General features: G+C 53.6%; 1 protein-coding gene across 18 annotated transcripts in view; it reads right to left on the reverse strand.

Moving 5' to 3' along the window:
- Positions 1 to 2129: 2129 nt before the first annotated feature.
- PTPRF (protein tyrosine phosphatase receptor type F) overlaps positions 2130 to 15974 on the reverse strand; it is a 92946-nt gene continuing 79101 nt past the window's right edge. For 7 of the 18 annotated variants that reach the window (XM_017541702.1, XM_017541699.1, XM_017541698.1 and 4 more), the window contains 13 exons: positions 12735 to 12767; positions 11793 to 11890; positions 8209 to 8332; positions 7872 to 8047; positions 6986 to 7105; positions 6558 to 6712; positions 6189 to 6474; positions 5904 to 6082; positions 5544 to 5670; positions 5185 to 5310; positions 4783 to 4937; positions 4551 to 4686; positions 2130 to 3847 (listed from right to left, as the gene is read on the reverse strand). In XM_017541702.1, the coding sequence (XP_017397191.1) occupies positions 3779 to 3847; positions 4551 to 4686; positions 4783 to 4937; positions 5185 to 5310; positions 5544 to 5670; positions 5904 to 6082; positions 6189 to 6474; positions 6558 to 6712; positions 6986 to 7105; positions 7872 to 8047; positions 8209 to 8332; positions 11793 to 11890; positions 12735 to 12767 (1784 nt within the window). In that variant the 3' untranslated portion in view covers positions 2130 to 3778. The remainder of the gene's footprint in view (positions 3848 to 4550; positions 4687 to 4782; positions 4938 to 5184; positions 5311 to 5543; positions 5671 to 5903; positions 6083 to 6188; positions 6475 to 6557; positions 6713 to 6985; positions 7106 to 7871; positions 8048 to 8208; positions 8333 to 11792; positions 11891 to 12734; positions 12768 to 15974) is intronic. The other 11 variants (XM_017541714.2, XM_017541713.2, XM_017541712.2 and 8 more) reach the window with 4 other exon arrangements.

Raw genomic sequence — 15974 nt, forward strand, 5'->3', positions numbered from 1 at the left:
AAAAAAAAGTGAGGCAGGCACAAAACTTAAAGAATTGACTTTGTGTGACTGGAAGGCAGGGGCGAAGGGGAGAAGGAAGGTGAGGCTACACAGGCCAGGTCCTGCACAGCCTGGAAAACCATGGGGACTGTGAGGGTCTGGCAGGGTCTCCTTGGGACAGTGACTTGGTCATGTCTGCCCTGCAAGGCAGAATCACTCTAGCTGCTGTACTGGGAACAGGCTGACCCAGGCAGTGCTGAGGCAGGCTGCCTGGTAGGAAGCACGGTGGCAGTCCAGATGAGAGGGAAAGCAGCCTGGGAGACAATCGTGGAGATGCAGACAATAGCCGTGGAGGCCAAGCAGGCAGGGTATGGTGGTGAGTGTAGGTGGGGCGAGCACACGAGCGATGCCTGCTTGGAATGCTGGGTGGGTGGGGTGCCAACCGCTACGGGGGGGGGGCCCTGGAGGAGGAGCAGGCTTGCAGGGAGGAGTTAGGTGGGAAGGCTGACACTGGCAGTGGAAAGGGAAGGGACTCTAGCAGACATAGCTGACGTGGACCCCAGCTCTGGCGCTTACCTGCCCTGTGGTCTCTGATGAGTCTGTTTTCTCATCTGTGAGTGGAGAGCAGGATCCTCTGCCAGCTGCTCCTGAGGCCTGGAGAGTGGGCCCAATGCGCCCTTGGCACAGAGTCTACCTGGGGTAGTTCTGAGTGCCCTTCTTCAAGTGAACACCTGGTGCTTATCCCTTACTTGAAAATGTTTAATGGCTTGTTCTTTTATTTAACAAAGTTAATCAAATTTACTACCTTTCACAACCATGTGATGGTGCCTTTTTTCTGAATAGAAATATGCCAGGCACTGAGTTAGGTGCTGGGGATACCCAGAAGAAACTTGGTGCCAGGCCTCGGTCACTCACAGCCCCCAAGGAGATGGCTGCCAACAGAAGCACTTCATCTGCCAGGGATACCTGCAGCCCTCTGACCACCGTCTCAGTCCCCTTAGCTGCACTATCTGGCTCCATCCGGCCCATCTTCCTAGCCATGTCTCTCTACTCCAGTCATAATGCACTTCCAGGGGTTTCTCACAGAGTTGGTCTGTTTCATGCTTCCAAGGCTTTGAACATATTCCATTGCAAAAGCTTTCCCTACCTTTTAACTGCTACTTGGCTGGGCATGGTGGCTCATACCTGTAATCCCAGTACTTTGGGAGGCTAAAGCGGATGAATCACCTGAGGTCAGGAGTTCAAGACCAGCCTGGCCAACATGGTGAAACCCCGTCTCTGCTAAAAATACAAAAACCATCCGGGTATGGTGGTGCGCACCTGTAATTCCAGCTACTCAGGAGGCTGAGGCAAAATTGCTTGAACCCGGGAGGTGGAGGTTGCAGTGAGCCAAGATTATGCCACTGCACTCCAACCTGGGTGACAGAGACTCCATCTCAAAAACAAACAAATGAAACTAACTGCTACTCATTCTACGGAACACTCTGAATGTCACCTCCTCCAGGAAGCGTTCCCTGGGTAAGGTGCTGTCTCAGTGTACCCACAGCACCTCTGAGTTAGGTTCTGCTACAACTCTCTCCAGTGTAGTCATTGCTGACTTATGCATTTCTCTTCCCTGGTTGTTGTGGGTTTCCTTCATCTGTATCCTTAGAATTCCACAATTTGACAACCTGGTAGGACTTGTCTGCTCATCAGTGGAGCAGCTGTCCGGCTCCATGAGTGATGCACCTGTGTGTCCAGGGGCCAGATGGACAGACTGTGTTTTCTGTGACCATTATCCACATTGCAAGAATTACAGGAGGCCTCACTAAACAATTCACATACAGTTTCTACTGCCACAGGGCCATCCCTCTCCTCTAAGGTGGACGAGCATCTTAAGGGGGAAGAGAGGCAAAGGGTATGTTCCCCAGCCTAGGGTGCTCCTCACATGCCAATGGTGGCTCACCCCTAGCTGGCTCTTGGTGGCCTGGTCTTCAGGGTTTATAACCACTCCTTTCTGAAAGTGGGTAGCATGCCAGCAGACTACTCTGTCACAAATATTTAGGATGCCCTCCCCATCCCCTCAGAAGCAGGAAATCTCTGGAACCCATCTTAGCTACTGATTTGGCCCAGACTCTTTGGTTCCAGAAACAGCTGAGACAGAGGCCTGGTTTGTAAGAAATCTGATTATTCAAATTTATTACCATCAAGAATTATGCAATGATGCTGTAGTTTTTCTTAACAAATAGAAAACAGACTGTGTACAACAGTGAACTCTACAGCACTAGCATCCACAAGGTAAAAATGAATGTTTCATCATCCAACATTACCAACCCTGGAATGTTGATCTTGACTTCACCTAGCTAGGTTTGGGGACGTCTGCACCACGTCCCTCAGCTAAAACAGCTATGCATCTTTCCCCGCCCCCACTTACCTATCTAGATAGCGCTGCCCAGAGGAAGAGGCCCTCTCCCTGCCCCTCAGCAAGCTGGGATAATAAGTACTGATTAGAGTACCATTGACAGAAGTCCAGTAGTCTTGCCACATTGGTTTATGAGGGCATCTTGGAGTGGAAAAGAGCGATTTTCGGGGGCTTTGAAAACAGCTGCAAACCAGGGAGGAAAATCATCTGGCCCCTGCTCTGAGGACAGACATGTGCTACCAGGCCCACTGGCCTGGACCTGAAAAGGCCAGCCACGCCCCCGCTTGGCCCTGAGGTGCATGGGGCGTGGCACACACCCTGACCTGTGCTATTCACCTTGGCCACACAGCCGGACCCCACAGCCTACAAACACCACGCCATACTGCAATGCTGGGGACCGAAGCCAGGCTCTGCGGGCCCAGGTCAGCCAGCAGCTCCCTTGGGAACCCCAGGCACATGGAGTTGCTTCCCCTCTTCAGGGTTTGAAGCAGAAGCCAAGGGCTGACTCTTTTTTTTCTTGGGTTTTTTGTTTTTTTGTTTTTTATTTTTGTGTTTTTTTTGTTTTTGTTTTAACTTTTGCAAACACGATGGTGATGAGGAACGCCTTGTCAGGCTCTTCCAGACATGTCTGTGGTTCTGGGCTGTGAATGTTAAACACACACTGGGATAGACGACCGGGGATGAGTGTTCCCTATCTTCTCCCCGCCCACCACTGTCGATGCAGCCTAAAAAAAGGCTTTTAAGGGAAAACAAAACTTAAAAAAAAACTGAGTTTCCCTGCATTTAGCTGAAACAGGATCTCGTCTGAAGGGCTGGAGGAGCAGCCGGATCAGCGCTGCCTCCCAGCCCACGGCCGAGCCTCCGCTCAGGCTGGCGGCCCCAGCTCTGCACGAGGAAGGCAATGTTCTGTCCTTCAGCAGAAGTCATACAAAATAAGGATCCAAAGTGAACCAAAAAAACCAAAATAAACCCCAACCCCTACAGTGGCCCATTCTGCAGTTATGGATTTACGAAAGGAAAAATCAGAGGGGAGAGGCTAGAATCCCTCAGTCTACCCCACTTAATGTATAAAAAAGGAGGCTTTGCCCCAACCCCACCCCATGAGAAGAAGCATGAGAAGCACGGCAGCGCAGCAGAGAGCTTGAAGCGGGCTCCAGGTGGGCCTGGTGTACAGAAGGGCCACAGTGCCTGCCTGCCGGGCCACCCACTTGCCCAGGGATGTTCTAGGCTCTCTGATTGGTGTGGCAATGTTCCTGAAACGCTGTGGACCCCGTGGGCTGTGCTCCGTCAGTGACAGCATCTGCGTAGGAGGGCTGGACGATGGTCGGTATGGCTCAGAGGAGCTGGGTCCCCTCCGGAGCCCCGCAGCGGGGGCGGCGGAGGAGAGGGGAGCGGTAGTTACGTTGCATAGTGGTCAAAGCTGCCGAGGTACTCCAGGGCTGCACGGTAGCACAGCTGGTACTGGTCCTGCCAGGACAGGGGGCTGGTCAGCATGGGTCATGCCAGTGGACAGCCCCACCACACAGCTGAGGACACTCGCACTGCAGCCACAGGCCACGGAGTTAGCCTCTGCTGGCCAAGAGCAGGCACTGAACCCTGGCAGCTATATCAGGCAGCATGCGGGGAAGCCTGGAAGAGCCTCTGAAGGCTCATCTCTCTCCTTTCACTCTCCCAAGCCCCCACATCTACCTGCCTTCCACCTGCCATCCCAATCATGTTTCTCTGCTCCTGACTGGGCACCCCATAAGGATCGTTATGTACAACCTTGCCCCAGAGCCAGGCACACCACTGGGGCTCAGTAGAGAGCTGCTGAAAGAAAACATCTCACTCATCTCTCCCTGAGCTCCCAGGCAGCACAATGTTGTAGCATATTTGTTTTGTTTTGTTTTGTTTTCAGAGAAAGAGTCTTGCTCTGTTACCCAGGCTGGAGTGCAGTGGCGTAATCACAGCTCACTACAGCCTCGAACTTCTGACCTCAAGTGATCCTCCCACCTCAACCTCCCAAGTAGGTAGGACCACATGCACACACCACCATGCCTATCACAGGCAATGTTAAGGGTTGGCAGCACGAATGAACACACGGCCTGTGTGCATCCAACTGCAGCTGGAGCCTAGGGTTGCCAGCAGGGCTGCTGTTGAGACCCCGGCCCTACAGACTGCTCTGCGTTACCTCTGTCTGCACCATGGCGGGACGCTGTGTACGCAGGGTCTTCACGGTCTGAAACATATCGACCACGCCCTCGTAGCGCATGCGTTCCAGGACGATGCTCAGAGTGATGAATACCCCGGTGCGGCCCACGCCAGCACTGCTCAGAAACACAGTTGGGTCAGGAGTCCTGCTTGCCTCACGCAGTGGGTCTGCCAGGCCCACCCACCCCAGCCCTCCACAGGGACAGCCCCACCTGCAGTGAACCGTGATGGGCCCATCCTGTCCAAACTGCTCCTTGGTCTTGTGCACTTGCCCGATGAAGTCTATGAAGCCCTCACCCGTCTTGGGCACGCCTTGCTCCGGCCAGTCTGTGAACTGGAACTGCCGGATTGTCCTTGACTGCCCATCCTGGGAAAGACGGGTGGGGGACATGATTAGGATTCATGCCTTAGGCTGTCACCCCTCTGGACTAGACCAGAGTAGTACAATGACAGAGGCATGCATCTGTGTCACTGCACCCAAGGCCAGGGGGAGACATGCTCATACCCTAATACCCACTCCCTGTCTCAGATTCCTGAAGCTTGAACCAAGGTACTGAGCAGGCAGCCACCTGCTGTGTGTGTGTATGGGCAGTGTTATGGGCACACTTACTCACCCGGGCATCTGTGACCTTGAACTCACGCAGGATATACTGGGGCATGTTGTACTCAGCCATCGGGTCAACAACAAAGTACTGGTAGCGAGCAGAGCGCTCTGCTGGCCAGTACTGGTGGCATTTCTCCTGTGGATAGACGGCCGGGCCCCCATGATCAGGTGAGGAAGAATAGGGGAAGGGGTGCCAGGCTTCACAGGATTATGGGACAGATACCTCAGATGGTAATAATGGGGGCCTGATGCTATGCTGATGAGCAGCTGGGGTGCAAAAGGGGACAGTAACACAGGGGGCAGCTCTCCCAAGGGTGGCTGGTGTTCTCCCAGGTATGACACGGGCCCTGGGGGAAAGGGTGGGCTCACCCTGCCCATCTCCCGAAGCTTGGTCAGCATGACGATGATGGTGGAATTGTGCTCCCAGAGCATGCGCCAGAAGTCCTCGGTGCTCTCTGCCAGAGGCCCCTGTGTAGCTATGTAGGCCTTCTGCTGTCTGGGGTGGACATAAGACTGGACATGCTGGAGGTGCTGCTGCCCCCTGAGTCTCCCCTTAGGCTGCGTAGCCCTTTGGGGCCCTGCTTAGATCATCCCTCCTCCAGGAAGTACTCACTGCTTTGCCCAGCCCTCTGGTCTTCTAGGCTGGTCCCACTCTACTGCCCACCCCCACCACCTAGGCACAGGCCTAGCCCCTGTAGGACATGGTGGGTCAGTGTCAAGCATGCTGACCTATAACCATCCAGGAAGCTGGCGTTGATGTAGTCAGAGCCCTCCACGCCACGGATGGGTTGCAGACACACACGGGTCAATTCGTAGGGCATGATGTTCACCAGCCGGTTCTTGAACTTGTTGCAGGGCAGGTTGGCGCTGATGAAGCGGGACGTGTGGGCCTTGGAGCTGGCCAGCAACTATTGGGAGGGAGGGGTTGGTCAGGCCAAGTTTCCTGTGGCGGTGGGGGTCATCCCCATGACCCAGTCCAGGCCCTGGAGCCAAGCAGGCACACCCGATCCCCACCTTGAACTCAAGCTCCATGGCGGTCACACTCTCCCCTGGAGGCACTTGGCCCAGCTTCTGGATGTGGGCATAGAGGTTGCGGGCAGGCACCTCTGTGTGGCCGCACGTGGCAGCCTCCAGCAGTGCCTCGTGGATGAACACATACTGGTCCTCCGTCTGCACCATGTAGTTCCTCTGTGATCGCATGCAGGTCACGTGGCCATAGATGTCGACCGTCTTCTCGTGCTTCATCCGCTCCAGCATGGCATCAATCACAATGAAGCAGCCGGTGCGGCCCACACCCGCACTGCAGGACACCGGCTCGGCTTGAGGCATAGGCCCCCCCCCACCTCCCACCCCACCCCTCTGTGCGCCACTGTACCCTCTCACCTGCAGTGCACCACCATGGGCCCTGCGTCTAGGGGGTTGCAGGCCTTGACCCGTCGCAGGAAGGCCAGGATGGGAGTTGGGTACTCAGGAACTCCATGGTCTGGCCAGGCCATGAACTGGAACTGACGCAACTCACGCTTCTCACTGGAGCCACTCTGGGGGACAAAGTGGGGACATACTGGCGACTAGGAGCCTGCCTGCCATAGACTCAGGGCAGAATGACCTGACGCCGAGGTCAGACCTGCCACTCCCTGATAGGACTCAGAAGCCACAAACAGTAGCTTTGGATCATCACACCACACTCAAACACCTGAGCCTCTGACCCTTCAACACCCAGGCTCCGGCTTGCCCCCAACCCAGCACACCACACCCAAGCCACTGTCCTTATAGCGTCAGGGCAAGAGATAAGCACTGGGGAAGGGCCATACCTTGTGGAGTGCAAAGGTGCGCACAGTATAGGTGGCCAGCTCCACTGTGTCCAACAGGGTCACCTGAATAAGGCCATAGGTCTCGGTGCCACGGGCTGGCCAGTACTGATCACATTTTATCTGCAGGGGGATAAACAGGGCAGGTTGAAGTGAGCCCACTGGCTCAGATGGGCTTGGCCTCAGTGGAGGCTGGCCTACTCCCTGACTGTAGACCTCCCTTTTTGGCTACAAAGGCCCCCCCGAACCCCCAACTCTCAGATCCACTGCCCCTTGTCCTCCACAAGCCACATCAGGTCCTCAAGCTATGTCACCACTCTGCCCTAGCTAGTGGAGTAAGTGACATAATTGAAAATTATTTATTCAAGGCCAGATCGCACCAGGCACATTTTCTGCCAAATTTACCCATAATGTTTATGTGCCATTTTCAAGCTCTGTAAATTTTACGTTCCAGTCAATGCTTTGCAGTGCAAAAACAGATAACAGCAGCTCTTTGCACTAATTAACTTAGGAGATGTGTTAATGCCCCAGGAACATGCCAGCATCTGGGGAACATGTGAACACTCCGGGAACATGCCAGCAACCGGGGAACACATTAACATTCTCAGAAAATGATAGCATTTGGTGAAACATATTAACATCCTAGGAACCCACTAGCATCTGGGGAACATGCTCTATCCCAGAAACACCCCAGTATCTGGGGAGCTTAATCCCCCCAGAAACGTAATAGCATCTAGGGAATCCCTTGAGTGACTTCCTGCACAGGAGGAGGAGGCATAGAAGAAGGTGCCCTGTGTTGCCTTGTGGCTGGGCATTTCCCTGGCCATGGGCCAGGAAATGGGCACTCCTGTGGCCATGGGCATCTCCTGGCAGGGCCCTGCAGTCTCACCCGGGACTTCTCCTCCAGCCGTGTCATCATGACCACAGTGGCCGTGCGCTGTTCCCACACCATCCTCCAGAAGTCACCCATGGTCTCAGGCAGGGGTCCCTGCGTGGCGATGTAGGCGTTCTGCTTTCGGTAGCCATCGATGTAGTTGGCATTGATGTAGTCACTCCCGGGGACACCTATGGATAAAAAAGGAGGTGGGAGGGCATTACTCCAAGGTCCCCAACCACCATGCCTCGGTACACCCTTGAGACTTGTGGACATTCTCTGGAGGATGACATGTCCCAGCTAGCAACGGGGAGTAGAGCAAGGGGAAAGGAGCGACACCCTCTTGGCTCACCATCGATGGAGGTGAGGATGACTCGAGAGTGGTCGTAGGCGATGACATTCGCGTAGCGGTTCTTGGGCTTGTTCACCTCCAGGTTTGAATTCTCCCATGTGAACTGCTGGCCAGGGTCAATGGACTACAGAGAACAGAGAAAGCAGGTGGGGTGGGCTAAGAGCCGAGGTTGACTTGCTTCTCCTGCAGGGGACCCAGCCTTCCGGGTGATGTTCACAACCTGCCTTCACTCCACATGCCACAGCCAGGCCCTCTACCTCATGGTGCCAGCCATGGAGCTCACAGTTTGCTACATCACCATCACCTATCAGAAAAGCGATGGACTAGGGACTCCTCTGACCGTGGTACCAAATGCCCTTGCTTGGGAGAGTGGTCTGAGCTGGGTCAGGGGCAGGGGAAGGGTCTCTTGAAACCCTGCACTCGTCTAATGAAATGAGCTAGGACAGATGGAAGGGATGGTGGACCCTCTCGGGCAGTCCAGACACTGCTCAGGACTCTGAGCACCCAGGGCGCCTCCCTGCTTGGCTCTCCTCCTCCCTTTCCGGCTGCTCCTCTGTTTCCTCTCCCTCCCCTGCCCCTCCCGTGGGCAGAACACAGAGCTCCTCCAGGGTTCCTTCCAGGCCCTTTTGTCTCTCTACAGCCTTTCCTGGGTGACCTCATTTGCTCACCTGATTCTTAAACCATATGCTGGAGCTGCCCATAACCCCAGCAGCAGCCCCAGAGCTCTCCCCTAAGTAATCGGCAGCCTGACACCTCCACCAGGAGGTCTTTCAACCTTAGTCCTTTCAAAGCTGAGTTCACTTAGAGGAGGTGGGGGTCCCTCTCACTCTATTTGGTTAGGGGTCTCTTATTTATTTATTTGAGAGGGAGTCTCACTCTGTTGCCCAGGCTGGAGTGCAGTGGCATGATCCTGGCTCACTGCAACCTCCGCCTCCTGGGTTCAAGCGATTCTCCTGCCTCAGCCTCCCGAGTAGCTGTAACTATAGGTGTGCGCCACCACACTGGCTAATTTTTGTATTTTTTTTTTTTGAGACTGAGTTTCACTCATGTTACCCAGGCTGGAGTGCAATGGCGCGATCTCGGCTCACCGCAACCTCCGCCTCCTGGGTTCAGGCAATTCTCCTGCCTCAGCCTCCTGAGTAGCTGGGATTACAGGCACGCACCACCATGCCCAGCTAATTTTTTTGTATTTTTAGTAGAGACGGGGTTTCACCACGTTGACCAGGATGGTCTCGATCTGTTGACCTCGTGATCCACCCGCCTCGGCCTCCCAAAGTGCTGGGATTACAGGCTTGAGCCACCGCGCCCGGCCTAATTTTTGTATTTATAATAGAGATGGGGTTTTGCCATAGTGGCCAGGCTGGTCTCGAACTCCCGACCTCAGCTTCCCCTCCAAACCTGGCGCCGCTGCTGGGACTCCACCCTCACCGCAGTGAAAGGCACCATCACCCCTTTACCCAGGAGCCAGGCCAGAACCTACAAGTCAACCTCAAAATTCCTGCAGTCCCCCCCATCCCATCCACCCCACTGGTCACCAGGTTCTGGTGCTGCCCCACCCCCTCAGCCCTCTCCAACCTGCTGCCACTGCCCTGGGCCAGGCTGCACCAACTCAGGCTTGGCCTCTTTCCGCCTCTTTCCTCTTGCCCTACTCCGACCCACTCAGCCCCATAGCCAGGACAATCCTTCCAAAATGCAGATCTGAATATCAGTTTCTTGCTTAAAGGCCTTCTGTGGCTCTTCATCACCTCGGAGAGCAATAATGATGATAGCAAAGCCTTAGTGAGGACCCGCAGTGTGCCTGGCACCGCTGTGAGCACTTTGCAAGTATTCCCTCCTCAAATTCTCATATGAGATAGGTTCCGTTATTATCTTCACATTTTCCAGATGGATACAATCTCAAGTTCTCAGCACAGCACGCGACGTCCTCCATATGTTGTCCCCAGCCTCATTACTCTCCGCAGGACTGCTTCCGTGAGACCCTACAGCACACCCCATCCCTCGGCTGCTTTGGTGCTGTCAGCCTACCTTTTGCACGCCTGTTGGTCCTATTCAGCACCGGGGCATGCTGTCACAGTCACAGACTCAATGCGGATTATCTGTCTGCATGTGCTCCCCACCACTGGGCTCCCTGAGGGCATGTGTCTCCATATCCTCAACACGGGGATGACACATGGAAAATGTATGCTCAATGACTAACTGAACTTTAAAGACCACAGAGCTACAGGATCCCGGCTGAGGGAGAGCCTACGGCAACCTTGGGTAGCCTGAGAAGGCTTCCTGGAGGAGGAGGGTCTTTGTAAGGAGAGCTCTGATCAGAGGAGGGAAGTAGGTAGAAGATGGAAGGGGACTACTGTGAGCAGAAAGACAAGCACAGGCTGCTTCTTAGAGAAGGTGGGGGGGGGTATCTCTCTCTTTTTCTTGGTTAGGCATCTTTTTCCCTCCCTCCCTTCCTTTCTTGAGAGGGAGTCTCGCTCTGTTGCCCAGGATGGAGTGCAGTGGCATGATCCTGGCTCAGTGCAACCTCTGCCTCTCGGGGTTAAGCAATTCTCCTTAACCCTGGGAGGCACCTCAGCCTCCTGAGTAGCTGGGACTATAGGCATGCACCACCACACCTGGGTAATTTTTGTATTTTTTAGTAGAGATAGGGTTTTGCCATGGCGGCCAGGCTGGTCTTGAACTCCTGACCTCAGGTGATCCACCTGCCTCAGCCTCCTAAAATGCTAAGATTACAGACATGAGCCACTGTGCCTGGCCAGGGGTCTCTTCTTTAATCACCTCCTTCTCTAACAAAGCCCCTTCCTAGATGGGCAGTCTGGGGATGCTCAAAGTCACCCCGACACTAGCTGTGGGTGGGAAACCCTCAGACTTTGAAGGCTGAGCCCGAAGCAGGCTCCTAGGAGTTAAGTCCAGAGTAAGGTGAGCATGTGGAGGGCTCCAAGCAGGACTTGTGGAGCCTGAGTCTCGAGGCCCTGACTCCCCCTCTGTGAGTGCATGCGTGAGCACAAGCATATGCAGAGCACGGGGCAGCAGGCAGGCCTGGGTTTGAATCCTGGTGCCACTATCATCAGCTGTTTGACCTTGGACAAGTCACTTCCCCTCTCTGAGCCTCTACTTCCTCATCTGGAAGATGGGATTATAACAGTCCCCATTTCAGAAAATGGAGGAGGGGAACCAAAGGAGTTAACGCATGCCAAGTGCCTAGCCTGGCGCTGGCCTGCAGGAAGCTCTTGATGCCAGCTCTTGTGGCTGTTCTCACTGATCTGTGTCCGCATGCCTGTGGTCTTGTGTCTGCCTCTGAGCATGTGGGCATGTGTCTGAGTGTCCAGACCCTGGCGGCACTCACAGCCTTCTCAAGTATCTCTTAAGGGTGACCACAAGAAGGTGCTGGGCAAGGCTATGGTCAGACCCAGCATCTGAGGTGCCCAGTTCCCAGCTGACCCTTGCCACTGCCGAGCCTCCTCTCTGTGCACCTGAAAAACCTGGACCCCCTCTCTCACCCACCACAGCCGGGATCTAGGACAGCACAGGAGCTGGTGTGGGGTAGGCCTGGGCCAGGCACATGGTTGGGGGCAGGAATGCCTCACCTCGTACTCCTGGGAGAACTTGAGGCCATCGTTGGCTTTGAGGCGTTCGATGTTGTCTGCCAGGTCAGTGATGGGGATGGGTGGGTGGTCTCGCATACCTGGGGGAAGCAGGGCACACACAGGCAGCGTTAGCGTGAGGCTTGAGCAGGGTGGCAGAAAAAGCCCCAATGCATGTATGTGCACATGTGAACACAGGTAACCATGGAACACTGGCAGTGGTGGCATGGAGACGGCAGCACATGCGGCGACAGGGATGACGGAGCACAAGGTGGCTGGAGGGTGGGAGAGGACAGAGGGCGGTGGTATGCCATGAGCACGTGGAGCCTGTCTTGGCGTGGTGCTGAGTAGGGGCACTAGGCCCTGCCTGGCAGTTCTCTCAAGAGGGAGGAGAGGCTTCCTTCCTCCCAGGAGGGGCAGGATGCTCAGGTTGGTAGCAGCAGACGTGACAGAGGCTGGGCTCCATCGCACTTGCCTGCAGAGAGCCCTCCTGCCCCTTACTGGCAGCAGTCACCATGGGAGACTCACGGCTATCGTCATCCTGGGCCCCAAGTGTGTAGATGGAGTGGTTACAAAGTAAAGAGACAATGGCAGAGCAACACAGAGAAACCCGGAGAGAGAAGCAGCTATCAGGAGGGAGGCGTGAGACAGAGACGAGATGAGAGGAGAGGCACGCAGAAGGAAGGGTGTCCGGCCGGGACTGGAAGCCGGAGAGGCAGGGACAGAGGCGGGCCTGGTGGGAGAGAAAACAGGCCTGGAGGAAGCAAGGTGGGCAGAGGGGAGGGTGGGGAAGGAAAGGGGTCAGGAGACAGCGGGACATGGGAGAAGAGTGGAAAGTGGAGAGAATTCAAGGAAGGACAGAGGTGATGAGTCAACAAAAGTAAGGGGTGGAAACAGACACAGAAGCCAAAGTATCCCCCAAACATGGGAACTTTGAAAACTAACTTGAGGTATTCGGGCAACTGGGGACACTGGAACCTGCAGAGAAAACAAAAACAAAAAAACAACGGGGCAAGAAAAGAGAGCCCGTTAACTTTTTCTGCTTACAGAGCTGTCACATGTAGTGGAGGGGTGGAGTGGGCTTGAGAGGGGCTGGCGGAGGAAGAGGACGGGGCGGAGAGGGGCTGGGGCTGCGGACAAGCTCTGCCAAGGCTCCTGTCTCCCAGTAATGCAGATGGCTGTCCCACCCCCCAGAGGCAAGCACTTCTAAAGCCTAGTGGCATAGGCAGCTTCGGGGGGCTCTATGATTTTTTTTTTTTTTTTTTTTTTTTTGAGACGGAGTTTCGCTCTTGTTACCCAGGCTGGAGTGCAATGGCGCGATCTCGGCTCACCGCAACCTCCGCCTCCCGGGTTCAGGCAATTCTCCTGCCCCAGCCTCCTGAGTAGCTGGGATTACAGGCACGCGCCACCATGCCCAGCTAATTTTTTGTATTTTTAGTAGAGACGGGGTTTCACCATGTTGACCAGGATGGTCTTGATCTCTTGACCTCGTGATCCACCCGCCTCGGCCTCCCACAGTGCTGGGATTACAGGCTTGAGCCACCGCGCCCGGCTCTTTCTATGATTAAATCCTTAAGTCCAAACCAGCCCTGCCCCTTTTGGTACCAAAATATGGCCTTGACAATTTTCAGACAATTTCCATGTTGGAAAAAAGAGCCCTCTGTCTTGGATCCCACACCCTCCCCTCTCTCGCTGTGCCCTGCCCATTGCCTCCTTCCCTCTTCCCAGGGTCTTTGAAAGGGGTTTCTCCACTTTCTGACCCCTCCTCGCCACACTGCTCACTGAAACACTTCTGCCCACAGGACACGGCCACTACCCTCTCTCCAAGGCCCAATGCGCCAAAGCCAACGGTCTTCCCACTGGGTCTCCCACTGCCCTAGCTGAGTCCTCTCCTCCCTGTGCAACTTCCACCACCCTGGCATCAGGGACATTGTGGCCCTGCTCTTCACTCACCATGGCTGCTCCTTCGTCACCTCCCTAGCTGCTCTTCATCTGTCTTTCCTTAACGCTGCACCATCTTCCCTGCCCTGGGCTCCTTTTTTGGTCCCTGCCTCCTTCCCGTCCTATCCTCGTTCTTTATATATATATAAAGAAATGTCTTTATATGTATATTTCTATAACATAGAAATTTCTATATATAGAATAAAGAAATTTCTCTATATATAGATATTATATATAAATTTCTATAGATTATAATTCTATAAAATTCTGTTTATTTTATATAGAAGTTTATATATGTAATATAAACATTTCTATATATATAATATAGAAATTTCTGTATATGGGCCGGGCGCGGTGGCTCAAGCCTGTAATCCCAGCACTTTGGGAGGCCGAGGCAGGTGGATTACGAGGTCAAGAGATCGAGACCATCCTGGTCAACATGGTGAAACCCCATCTCTACTAAAACTACAAAAAAATTAGCTGGGCATGGTGGCGCGTGCCTGTAATCCCAGCTACTCAGGAGGCTGAGGCAGGAGAATTGCCTGAACCCAGGAGGCGGAGGTTGCAGTGAGCCGAGATCGCGCCATTGCACTCCAGCCTGGGTAACAAGAGCGAAACTCCGTCTAAAAAAAAAAGAAAAAAAAAAAGAAATTTCTGTATATATAATACAGAAATGTCTATATATATGATATATATATTATATATACAGAAATATATGTATATAAAGAAACATGTATATATATATATACATATATATTGTTAGAGATGAGGTTTCACCCTGTTGGTCAGGCTGGTCTTGAACTCCTGACCTCAGGTGATCTACTCGCCTTAGCCTCCCAAAAGTGCTGGGATTATAGGCATGAGCCACCGTGCCTGGCCAAGAGTGACATTTCTAAAGCATAGTTCTGACCATGTGGCTCCCCTGCTGAAAGTAATATCTCCCTGGCATCCTCAAGAGGAAGTCTAAGCCCCTTAGCCTGACACTCAAGGTCCTCTTGACCGGACCTCTGCCTAGTCCTCCAGTCTTCTCTTGGCCCAGTATTCCCCCCAGCCCCTAACTGTCATGCTGCAGAAACTCAGGTGCTCGTAACGGGATACACACGCAACACGCCGAAGCTTCTGCACATGCTTCCACGGAGAGAAGCTCTCTCCCACCCTTCTTCTCCTGACCATTGCCCATAAGGCTCAGCATCCCATCTCCGAAGAGGCTTCTCTACACTCCAGGTCCCAGCATCCTGGTGCTTGATCCTTCAGAGGTCTAATCATGCTGGGTTGCAATAGCCTGCTAGGTCTGCCTGGCACGCTCTCCAGACATGTACTCCTGAAACTCGGTCACCATGTTGTGAGGAAGCCCAGGCCACCTGAAGAGGCCTCATGTGGGTATCCCAGCCGGCAGCCCCAGCAAGGCTCAGAGCTGGCTCATCAACCACCAGTCACATGAATGAAAGAGGCTTTAGAGTCCAGGGGTTGGCAAACTTTTCCCATATAAGGCCAGAGTTCATAGTTTAGGCTTGTGAACATCTGGTATCTATTACATCTATTTAATTCTGCCTTTATAGTGAAAAAGCAACCATAGATAGATAGCATATAAATAAATAGGTGTGGTTGTTACAGTAAAAATTAATTCATTTATTTATTTATGAGAGGGAGTTTTGCTTTTGTCACCCAGGCTGGAGTGTGATGGCGCGATCTCGGCTTATGCAACCTCCACCTCCTGTGTTCAGATGATTCTCCTGCCTCAGCCTCCTGACTACCTGGGATTACAGGTGCCACCACGCCTGGCTAGTTTTTGTATTTTTAGTAGAGATGGGGTTTTACCACGTTGGTCAGGATGGTCTTGAACTCCTGACCTCAGGTGATCCACTCACCTCAGCCTGCCAAAGTGCTGGGATTACAGGTGTGAGCCACCATGCCTGGCCAGTAAAAATTTATTTACAGAAACAGGTGGTGGGCTGTACTTGGCCAGAGGCCACAGTTTGCCAACCCCTGCTTTAAACGACTCTAACTCCCAGCCTTCAAGTCTTCCGGCTGAGGGCCCAGACTTTCTGGAATAAAGACAAGCTGTTCCTGCTGTGCCCCTGTCTGAATTCCTGCCTCACAAAAACTGTGACAGATAATACATAATTAAGTTTTGGGGTAATTTGATATGCAATAATAACCAGCTCATACATACACAAACCCTGTGTGTATGCATTAGTTCACTCATTCGTTCATTTGTCTGTGTGTTCATTTCACAGGCATTCA

The sequence above is a fragment of the Cebus imitator genome, unplaced genomic scaffold (genome assembly GCF_001604975.1).
Source record: "Cebus imitator isolate Cc_AM_T3 unplaced genomic scaffold, Cebus_imitator-1.0 Scaffold136, whole genome shotgun sequence".
NCBI lineage: Eukaryota > Metazoa > Chordata > Mammalia > Primates > Cebidae > Cebus > Cebus imitator.